Source organism: Cryptomeria japonica, chromosome 5, assembly GCF_030272615.1.
Source record: "Cryptomeria japonica chromosome 5, Sugi_1.0, whole genome shotgun sequence".
Lineage (NCBI taxonomy): Eukaryota > Viridiplantae > Streptophyta > Pinopsida > Cupressales > Cupressaceae > Cryptomeria > Cryptomeria japonica.
In genome coordinates, this window is record NC_081409.1 from 652,919,366 (window position 1) to 652,931,552 (window position 12,187).

Sequence of the window (12,187 nt, forward strand, 5' to 3'; positions counted from 1 at the left end):
CGCCATAGATAGTCTCTAGAGTATCCCATACATCTTTGGGATTGTCTTTATCCTGAACATCTATAAACTCAATATCAGATAGACTGCTGATAAGAGCTTCCATGACTTGCCCATTCTCCTAAATTTCTCTTCTTTGATCATCGGTGAGAGTACCAGTAGGGACAACATAAGTATTGTCAACATAGTTCCAGTGTTGAGCACCCATGCTTTTAGTGTAGATCTTCATTTTGTCCTTCCATATCTTAAAGTTATATCTGTTGAACTTAGGACCTTCCCTCTTCATCATTAGAATAGGATCTTTTCCTCAAGCGGTTAAGCCTATAACATAGAGGACCTGGAGGACGCTCTGATACCAATTGATGAATAATGATGAATAGTAAATACCCAACAGATACTGAGAGGGGGGGGTGAATCAGTATGAACAAAAACTTCTTAAACAACTTAAACTACAAAGACTGTACTAACTGGTAAACAATAACACCAATCTAAATCAAGGCACTGTCTATAAAACAAAGTATGACTGTAAAAGACATAAACCGGTAACATCTAGATCTTCTCAAAACCTAATATCTCATCTCAACTTCACCCATATGCTTAAGAAAGTAATACATCAGAAATACAATGACCATTGGATCAGCTTGCATTATCACTTAATAGAAAACACTAAAACATCACATGAAAAAGCATAACACATAACACACTATTTTTCACGTGGAAACCCAACTGGGGAAAACCACAATGGGGATGAATACCCACAAGTTGTTCTTGAACTCTTATGAAGTTCTCTCTGTTAGGAGCCTAGTCTGGTTAAAGACTTTACAACAGGTTTTGCTAGGAACCGATCCTGCTAGGGATCAACTAGTTAAGGGATGGCTAAATACCTGGTTAGAAGTTAAAACCCTATTAAAGGTTACCTTGTAAGAGGATTTGAAGAACTCAATGATTTTGAGTCACCCTGTTAAAGGATTTATAGAAAGCCTGTTAAAGCTACCCAGTAAAGGGATTTTCCATCTTCTAAAATGGTTAGAAGTCAATAGGTAATAAACTGATATGATAATAGCACTTAATGCCAAGGCAGATCCGCTTCAGTTTCTTTACATCTGTAATCACACTCTGCAAATCTCTGCTTACTCCTTTGGTCTAGCAAGAATCACCTCACATACATTCATTTGCCAACAACTTCAAATGAAAATCATCATCGATCTTATAGACAACAATTAGGTCGGTGGCCAAAACCTAAAGCCCTAAGAATCTAGGTTAACAATACAATCGGTCCAATATTGGCCGTTTAAACACATTACATAGGGTAAAACAATCTTGAACAAATCACAAGACATTTTCCATCATCCGTTCTTCACCGCTTCTGGAAGCTGATAGCCCATCACGCGCTCTCCACTGTTTACTAAGATTTCGCACATTCTTGAGGTAGATAGAATCAATCTTCTTCATGCAAGATCCTCAAGGAGATTCTTCACACGCACAAGGTTGACATGGCAATGCAATCTAATCTTCATTTCAATGTTAACTCATCACAGGATGTCGTTAGTCAAATCACACAGACTTGGAATGCATCAACCGGAAACCTTGAAGCTAAGACTACCAACTGACAGTCATATTAAATGAAACTCTGATACAAACTTTACATATACCGGTTCACACTCCAACATATCGGTTCACTTTTTGCATACACCCATTAATACCATCATACCAGTTCACTTGCCAGTTTGCTTACTTCAATATACCGGTTCATACCATCATACCGGTTCACTTGCCAATTTGCTTAGTTCAATATACCGGTTCATACTTTAGCATATTGACATCAATGACAACATACAATCCCATCATGTCATCAAACTCTGCACACATTCCAACACAAATCTATCTTCATCTTCTTCCAAAGTGTTCTCAAAAAATAACCAACAAACTTAGTATCTTTGTCTGAAACTATGCTGTTAGGTAATCCATGCAATCTCACCACTTCTTTGAAAAATAGGTCTGCTAGATGTAATGCATCTTATGTCTTCTTACAAGGTATTAAATGAGCCATCTTTGAAAATCCATCCACTACCACAAATATAGAATCTTTCCCTCTCAGTGTCTTAGGCAATCCAAGTACAAAATCCATGCTTATATCCTCCCAAGGTCTTACCGGTACTATCAAAGGTTTATATAATCCCACATTTTGACTACTACCTTTTGCAACTTGACAAACTCTACAACTCTGCACATATCTCTTAACATCCTTATGAATATGGGGCCAAAATTACTCTTCACTCACCAATGCAACTGTTTTATCAATGACAAAATGTCCGGCTAAACCTCCACTATGTTTCTCTTTGATTAGGTCCTCTCTCATGGAACTCTTAGGTATGCATAACTGAACTCCCTTGAATAACATCCCATCCTGTATGAAATAATCCAACCATTTGCTCCTATAAACCATAACCGGTTTTCTACATGCTTTCCAAGGTTCTGCAGAATTCGAGTCTTCATCATACAAGGTCTTCAAATCTTCAAAACCTAATACTGTCACTCTCATCTCTTTCAGCAAATTCCTTCTCCTACTCAATGCATCAACAACTTTTTTAGATTTCCCACTTCTATGCTTCAACACAAAGGTGTAACTATGCAATAATTCTACCCATTTCATATGTCTTTGATTCAATTTACTCTGACTGTTAAAATACTACAAAGCTTGATGATTAGTATACAATACAAATTCCTTAGGCAACAAGTAGTGTCTCCATTTCTTCAAGGCTTGAACTATGGCATAAAATTCCTGATCATACATTGAATATCTCTTCCAGGCATTATTCAATTTCTCACTGAAATAGGCTATTGTTCTCCCTTCTTGACTCAAAATTGCTCCTATTGCTGTTCCACTTGCATCACAGTCCACTTGAATTACTTTATTGAAATCCAGTAAAGCCAACACAAGCTGCTCAGTCACTTTCTGCTTCAACAATTCAAAAATTTTGTTTTCTCCGGTGGTCCACTTGAATTCCTTCCGATCTCCTCTCATGGTCTTAGTCATAGGGTTACAAACTGAACTGAAATTTCTTATAAACTTCCGATAAAAACTAGCCAATCCATGAAATAATCTTACCTCTCCAATGCTTTCTGGTGTAGGCCACTCAATAATGGCTTTCACTTTCTCAGGTTCTATCTTCAAACCATCCTCAGATATCATAAATCCTAAATAGACTAACTCATCCTTCATGAAAGTACACTTCTTGATATTGATCAACAATTTTTCTTCTCTCAACCTCTACAAAACTTGTCTTAACTACAACAAATGCTCCTCTTTTGTTCTATTGAAAATTAGAATGTCATCCAAAAACACAATAATAAACTTACACAAGAATTTCTTCAATACCTCGTTCATTAGCCTCATGAAAGTTCTTGGTGCATTAGTCAATCACATTGAACTTTTTTTGTGAGATTGGACTTGAAAGGATTTCATACCAAAGGTAAAATCTTATCATATAAACATTCGTCATTTATTTAGCCTTTGTCCTTCTGAGGGAACACATCCTATCTCATAATCACTATTGTTGAAATGAGAATACTAACACAAGGTTTGGCTTAGGCAAGCCATGTACAACACTTTTCCCCCAATTTTTGTGTCTATAGGTGTAGATTTGATAGTGGGAAAGTTACAGGCATGCAAAGAAGATAGTTAGAGACATTAATAGACTTTGAATGTACAAAAAACCTTAGACTAGAGCACCCAACACCCCTATCTTTCTAGTTTGACCTAGATTTTTAGGAGACATGTTTAGAACTTCTTGGTTTCATTTTCTATTGTCTCTTGAGACCTTCATCACCTTCAGACACAAGAACCTAACACTTCTATCCAACACACTCAACTCTCGATTTCAGTTCCAAGTTCCTCTCCATGTCTCTATCTCATATTTTTTTTATTGTTTCAATATATCATTTTGTATTTGTTGCATTTTGTCACATTTAGTCATCATCATTGTTAATCTACTTTACTTGAATAGACTTTAGTATCTCAATCTTTTCGAACAAATGGAATAGGAAACCTTCTATCTAGCTTTTCCTTGGGGATAGTAGCCTAGGCCTATTCATGTTCCTAATGTCATAAAAGGATTTGAGATATTTAGGTTGCATTATTTAGTCTTAGAGATCCCATTTCCCTTTATTTTAGATGACAACATTTGTTTGAGCTCAAAGTGCACCAAAAAATTGCTCAAGGTTTGATTCCTTAAAATTTAAACAACTTGTAGAATTGAAGCCTTGATACCATGTTGAATTTATTGATCCAACCCAACAAATCCCAACAATCACTTACATAGGCAAAATACTTCTAACTATAAATCAATCAAGATATATTTTCTCTACAACATAAGAACTATATTGATGCACAAAAGATAATGAATGATTACAATGAAACATGAATCCTTATAGAAAGGATAAAGAAACCCTAGATGAAGGTTAGACTAGCTAGTGACAAGTGTCCACATCATATGTAATGAGCCAACATGTGATATTGTTTACGAATTAAAGAAAATATATAAAGAATTTTTTTGTATCATTAGAGTAGCCAACCATAGCATAAGATTTACATAGGTATATATTCTCAAATGAAGGTTAAGATCCCAAATGACTCCTACAATTAAAAATGCAACATGCATTATAAAACATAGAGAGATAAGGAATTGTAAAACACTTTTAGATTTAATAAATTAAAAAATCAATATTATAAATTAGATATGTTTGAATGCAACCCTAAATAGAAATACAACCACTAGTTAAAATCTAGATCACGATTAATCAATCAAAAAATATAGATCAAAATCCCCAAAATCAAGAATGAAATATCTCTAACATAAAAACATAGCGGGTCTATGGGAGTAAAGTCACACATTATGGGATCAACACAAGACAAGGAATATGGGATCTTGAGGCATGGATCATGTGCAAAGAAAAGTGTACTAGACAGATGTGCTAAAATATGCACAAAACAAATTAGAATATAATTTAAGATTTAGATTGAATTATGGAACGGTGTGAAATTAAAGATGAAAATATTGAATTAGAATTAGAAAAGAATAGAAACTTAAAATAAAAATGTGAAACATATCACTATTTAATAACATTAAAACATTATTTTGAAATAGATATAAAATTAAATAAAAATTAACACACATAAATTTTAACATCACAATAATATATTTTTTTAGTATAATTATAAAATTTAAAATCACCCTTATAAATATTTGATATCTTATAATTTTTAACTCTGTAATTTGTACTTTAAAGATCACATTTCACTAATTGTATATTCCATTGTACTTAATCATAATTAAAGTTATGACTCCTCTAGAAGAAACCTAACTAGAATTTGTTAAGGAATAAATAAATATTAATTTTTAACTATGTAACTTGTACTTTAAAAATCACATTTCACTAATTGTATATTCCATTGTACTTAATCGTAATTAAAGTTATGACTCCTCTAGAAGAAACCTAATTAGAATTTGTTAAGGAATAAATAAATATTAATGTTCACAAATAAACATGCGGTAGAACTGAAAGGTAAGACAAAGAATGTATAGAGCACACTTATGCAAGTTAAAAGCAGTAGAAGACTGGTTCCTTTTTAAAGGAGTATTAAAAAACCATACATTAAACAATATTAGTCATACATGTTTTCTTTACAATAGAATAACAAACAAAATAACTTAGTGGTAAAGACAATTCATTAAATACCAGTTGATAATGACTCTTAGAGCTTTAGATTTCAGAACAATCAATTCTCATGAAACATGATCTTTCCCATTCGAATCCAAACTGAAAACAACCTTTAGAAGTTCCAGGTACAGAAATAGCACGAGAACATGGTAGAGTTAAATATAGACTTCGTTACAATAGGGTTAAAAAATCTCTAATTATATAAGTCCCATAATAAAGTTCATGAAATGCAGTGAATGATGACTGTCATCATTCAAGTTCCTACATGCAAACCATAGAAGAAATACTGTTATAGTAGTGAACACAGAATGTTTTGACAGTTTGTGCATGGACTCTATTGAAAATGAGTCATACAAGAGCTGTATTTTTAGTCATATAGGACATTTGTTAAGCAGCATAAGCCTGAAGACAACTTATTACATATTTGGATATGGATCTGATGATACATCATCAAGTGTGATTTGAAATGTTGATAAAAAACCGCGACATAATCTAAAACTATAGATTATGAAAATCTAGTATCATTGAAAACAAAGCATCTCACTTACGTTGAGCAGAAATTATGTGTCTGAGCTGGGTTGCATGCTCCTCCTGAGTAATATGTAACACTTCTCTAATATCTGTAAGAAGAACTTCAATTTCCCAAGTATGATTTCCCTGAAGATACAATGCCTTAAGAATTGAATGATAAGCATGGAGCTCACTCTTTTTCAAATTTGCACTTGCACTTATTTCAGGAGTATTAACAGGATAACCAGTAGTTTTCTCCATATCTTCAGAAAGTGTAACTTCGGTGTCTATTGAAAATTCTGCTTGTGACTTGCACAAATCAATAATTTGTTTCTTAGATGTAGAGAAAGTCTCTGCACTTTCCACATCCTTTCCTGCTACACCCATTTTTTCCTTTTCAAGAGAATCATCATGCAACTGATTATTAGCACTCAGTTTTCTCTTTCCTGTTTTCTCATTCAGCTTAGTTCCTGCACTTTGTAAATACCCACATGGTGCATCTGCCTTATCTTGTTCTGGGATTTCATCATCGTAGGTTTTACTTTTGCCTTTGTTCAACCTAGTCGATCTTCTTTCTGGCCTTGGAGAAATATGTTCCATGTTCTCCTGACAATTTGGACAGGGCACATGATGTTGTATTGTTGTCTGCATGTATATCCATTAATAAGCTCCAACTATGTATGAGCATAAAGAAACATATAATAATCATGTCTACATTTGTGGAGTTAAATAAATTATTCAACATCCATCAAAGAGAATAGAAGTGCCCTTGAAAACTAACCTTAGACAAAGGTAAAATCCAACTGTGACATTTCAAAAGGAAATACCAGCAAAGAATGTTTTATTTTTTGGAGCATAATCCTTACAGAGGATTACCTACAAAAACTGTACAGATTGGTAGAAATGTTTGCTATATACACTGAATTCATTTACTCTACTAAATCATCCATACGAAACTCGTTTATTTGACCATGATGGTGCCTTAATTCTGTAGCTTATGGAATTCCACACAAAAATTTCAGAACTATTTCTGGTGAAGGCGAACAAACTTGACCAGAAAATCACATCACACAAATATTATCAAAGAATCAAATGAATTGACTGAAAGAAATCACCATCTTACACTTCTAAGAGCTCTAATCAGTATCACTGAAACTTTAAAGATAATACATTTTGGTCTTTATGTGCAGCATACCTGTCAAAGCATATCTGAAGGAACACAAAACCTCACTTTGTGCAAGTGAAAAAAATCCAAAACTGTATTATATTGCTTGAAAAAGTTCAACCCAATAGGCAAAACATCACAACAAACAATATACCCAATACCATGGAAGCTAGAGAACAGCAATAAACATTAAAACAACCACCATTATAAACATGAAAGTTAAAAGAGGTAGTACAATTTTTAATGTATATCCAATACCTGTGAAGGCTGAAGCCACTTTTCATCTACCCAGTCCAGATGAAGGCGAAGTTGAGATACATTGAATTCACCTTTCTCACCAAAGTGGCTAAAGAAAATAACATAGTTATTATCATCTAGAACATTTCCTATTACTCCTTCCCACCAACCATCTTGATCATATGCATCAACTTGTTCATCTATCACAAAATGCTGCCTGTTCATATAAGGTGGTTGAGGCCTTATCTCATCAACCTCAATTTTTTCTCTCAGTTTCGATTTCCCATCATCAGTCACTAAATCTCTGAATTCAACAAGAAACCCTAGACCAGCCTTCCTAACTATGGTTGCAGGGAACCAGGCTCCCTTAAAACCTTCTTCATCACTGCAAACTTCAACTTGGTCACCTTTTCTAAAACTCATTGATCTCTTTATCAGAATAACTGTAGCACCTCAAAGTCACAAAGCAATCAGCCAACAATGTAAAATCCTTGAAATGTAAAGTGGAATGATAGCTGCTATAATGGCGGAGGAGAGCCATTTCAGGAGATGTTAATGTTATCATGGTATACAGATTTCCTATCATGTAATTTTCATCATTTGGGATTCCAGGTTGTCAGCTACACTGCATACAGATATTTGGATGGTGAAAAGTTCTATCATAATTGATTCACCAATAGTTGTGTTTTTTTAAGTGTTGACGTATGCAATTCATCATAAATTATTTTGGTTGCTTTATCTTTTAGTTGCCTATAAAAAAGGAGGGGACTGCCACATTCTTAATTAATGTGGTTGAATCCTACTAAAATAATAATGGGTTCTCTTTCCATTCCTTCCTATGCATCATAGTCTCAGTTAAATATTTATCTTTTTAGTTAGGTCTAATATTGAATTGATTTGTTATTAAGTTATTATCATTTTGATAAAAAGTGCGATGTGTTGAAGAAAAAAATAAAATTTAAAAATTTGAAAATATTGATATTAAATTATGTCAAATAAATAAGAAAGATAACAATTTTTTTTAATACTTCTTTTTCTTAGATATAAATTTTGTAATTAATATTTTTTTTTGTTAAAATTAGATAAATTTTAAGAGATGGGATATACACTTAAAACATAAACTCAAGATGACTAATGATTCAATATATATAAGTTATGCATTATTGTTGTCTAAAATATTTTATTTGGTTAAAATGACTTCTCACAAAATGATCATCTTTCTTGATTTAAAATTATTTGTTGATGATGTTATACCTTACAAAAGAATTTGCGACTTTTATTGGATTTACAATTCATTACTATTTAATTGCATCTAGACATTCCATGTTATTGGTCTTGAATAAGGTCTTTAGACCTCTCACATTATTTCACACACATAATGGGATGTGAACCAATTCGAGGCTTTAGCCTTCATTCTAGAAATCAAACCCATAGTTATCCAAGTATGGGTTGATTCTTTGCCTTAAATTATTATGATATTGTATACACCTAAAAATGGTCTGAAGATAATTAATTAAATAATAAGCAATTATTTAATTAATCCCCCTTCCTAATTTAATTGAATTCATCAACAATTTGATTAAATTCCTCTTTTTCATCTACTTATTAATAAATCTAAGGATTTATTTAATAGGTTCATTTCAATAGTTCCCTTTGATTAATTAATTCCTTCCATCAAATTCATTTCTTCTAAATCCTTTAATTAATTAAAACAAATCAATTAATGAGTTGTTGAAATTAATTAGCCTTTTCCTATTATTTGAATTTCTAAATTCAAATTCTCCTAACTTCTAACCACCTAACCTAACCCATTCCATCTAACCTTGGGTTTGCCTAACCCCGTCCTAGCTTGCACATCCTAACCACCATATCCCCTTTCCTTGAACACTTTGCCCTCTCATGAGAAAAGCTTTGTGACACTTGTCACTAAGTGTTCCCTTTCATCCAACCTCTTCTAGAAGCTTCTTGACACTTGTCACCATAGAGATGACATTGTCCCCTTTCATCCAACCCCTTCTCCTACCAACCTCCAATTGTTCCCTTTAATCCAACCTCTTCTCCAATCACCTTCAATTTAACCATTGATATCTTCAGACTTAATCTTGACCGTTGATTCCTGCCACCTCACCCCTGGCCTTGGAAATCCTATAAATAGACCCCATTTTGGAGTTCAAAGGATCCCGAATCCATCTCATTTGCATTCAATCATTGTTACTATAGGCATATAACATTTTAGCATTGTTATCATGATCAATTTTAGCTTAAATATAGCTTATTTCTAGCTTAATTTGCTTATAATCTAGTTAATCTCATCATTTCTAGTTTAAATGCATCATCATTATCATCTTAAATCCTCCATCTAGGTGTAGTCAAGTCACTGGAATTGCATAACTAGATCTGAGAGAAAAATTCATACTCGCATTTACTAGGAGGCAATCGATCGCTTAGCTATGGTTTATCTTTCTTTGTTTTAAATGTTCTAACCATGCTTGTAATGATCTATTGAGTGTTTTGTGTTGCATCTACAAGTATAACAGGTACACACTTCACAAGCACGACATTTTGGCACCCACTGTGGGGCCGAATTCATCATTTTTGGCCTCTTAAGCTTCATCAACATTCATCTCTGCTGGGTCTTGTTCAGAATGTCGTACGAGCTTCCTTTTTGGCTCATACGAACTTATTTGTGAAATGGGACAAAACCTCATCCTGACTCATTTCAGGTGATTTCTATGTAGTACGATATCATTTAGCTTGTCATGCAAGGTCTAAAGTTGTGTAGTACGAGTCTCTATCTGGATCTATTTTGACTCGCATTAGCTTATTATTGTGTCGTACGTGCCTGTTTCTGCTCCTGTGGGAAATCTAAAGTTTTATCATTTGATCTGTCAAATCATATCGTACGAGTTTCTGCCTGTGTTTTTTTAAATAAACTACATTTTTAGGGTTTTCAGTTTTAATCCGATCATTGCTAATGCTAACCCTAACTTGTTTGTGAGATTTTTGGGCAGCCTAGCTCTTTTTTGCAGGACAATTATCAAAGATACGCTAGTCAAAGACATAATTCAAAAGCAATCAATAAGTACTAATGGATCTATTTTGCAGGTTACCTAAAAGAATTCAACTAAACTCTATGTCTTCTTCAATCTTTCTAGGAACACTTGTCTTTTTGGCTAAAAATGAACCATCATGTCTTATGTGATTGTGATGATAGGCGAGTATTCTCTCACCTTTTTTAGGTGATCCGAAAGCTAGACTCATCTTTTTCTTTCATTAGTGAATATCTTTAGCAGGCCTGCCCTTCCGAGGAGCTAAAAACTCTTAAAGCCATTACAATTGGTGTGAGGGGAATGACCTAAGTGGGAATAGCTAACTCCAAGTAATCCAACCCACTATAAAATAAATGTGATTTGATGAAAATGAAGTCAATGTCAGTGCTCGGGAATAGCTCTCCTTTGTACCTTCGGGTATATCAAACCTTGGTTTTCAAGGCTAGGAAACCTCTTAATTGATTTTATACCTCGACGCGTTGAATTAATCCCTTACTAGTACCAAGTTAAAATAGAAGCTACCCGATTCACCTCCAAAAGGGTGATAATCTTTGTGCAAGAGAGATAGTAACTCTCCCAAGATACTTGCCATATCGTGCCCCCATTAGCGTTTGGAGTCAGATAATATGACGTTGAGAATCCATTGCGTGATGCTCAATGACCTTATTCTAATTAGCTATTAGGTGTGTACCAAAGTCAGCAAGCAAAGGTTTTCATTCTCAGCCAACTTCCATAGGGTTTATCTTGATTGTAGTTACTTATCACATCATGTGTTTGCTATGTATGCATCCCTAAGTTGAAAAATTAGACATCTAAAACTGGAAAACATAAGCAAAACACCAAAATTCACTAATCAAATTCGGCAAAACAAACATATTTTTCATTGTCTAGTTCTTTGTCATATGAGTCAAGTGATTTGTCATACGAGGAAGTTGTTTTGTCATATGGTTCATGAAGTTTTATTGTACGAGTCTCTGCTTTTTCAAATGAAAATTTTGATTTATCGTCTAGTGTTGTATCTTTTGTCGTATGGTTCATGAAGTATTGTTGTACGAGTCTTTGTTTTTATCAATCTAGAGCTGTTACTTTACATGACTTTTTTAGATTTGTCATTTCTGCTTGGTCAATTTGTAGTAAGCATAAACACCTGTTATTTGTCAATCTGTGCTTAGATTGTCTTCTTGGTTCGCTTGGTCAAAGTTATCATCCATCAAAATCAGACTTTAGAACATATACACCTCAAGATTTTCAAGTGGTCACCCTCAACAAGTTCAAAATCTAAACATCTTAAAGTGCATTATCACCCTATTTGATAAACTAATCACTCAAACATAGTTTCTCATCAAGATCTATCATCCTCTATCATGAAACTGAAAAGCTTGGTCAGGATAATCTTGTCCCACATCATAGGATATATCATTCCTACTGGACTTGGTTCTTATCAAATCATCACCATTGGACTCCAAAATCGAAGATCGAAAAACTTGCAAACCTTTGAACACTTGAA

The 12,187-nt window shown here is 33.8% G+C and overlaps 1 protein-coding gene across 1 annotated transcript; it reads right to left on the bottom strand.

Annotated features, from left to right (window-relative positions):
- Window positions 1–6,258: 6,258 nt before the first annotated feature.
- LOC131876032 (uncharacterized) lies at window positions 6,259–8,053 on the bottom strand. The gene is made up of 5 exons (XM_059220796.1): window positions 7,652–8,053; window positions 7,548–7,562; window positions 7,424–7,437; window positions 7,010–7,031; window positions 6,259–6,873 (listed from the first exon to the last, which is right to left on the bottom strand). Exons 1-5 carry the CDS (start codon window positions 8,051–8,053, stop codon window positions 6,259–6,261), a joined length of 1,068 nt encoding a protein of 355 aa, XP_059076779.1.
- Between the last annotated feature and the right edge of the window lie 4,134 nt (window positions 8,054–12,187).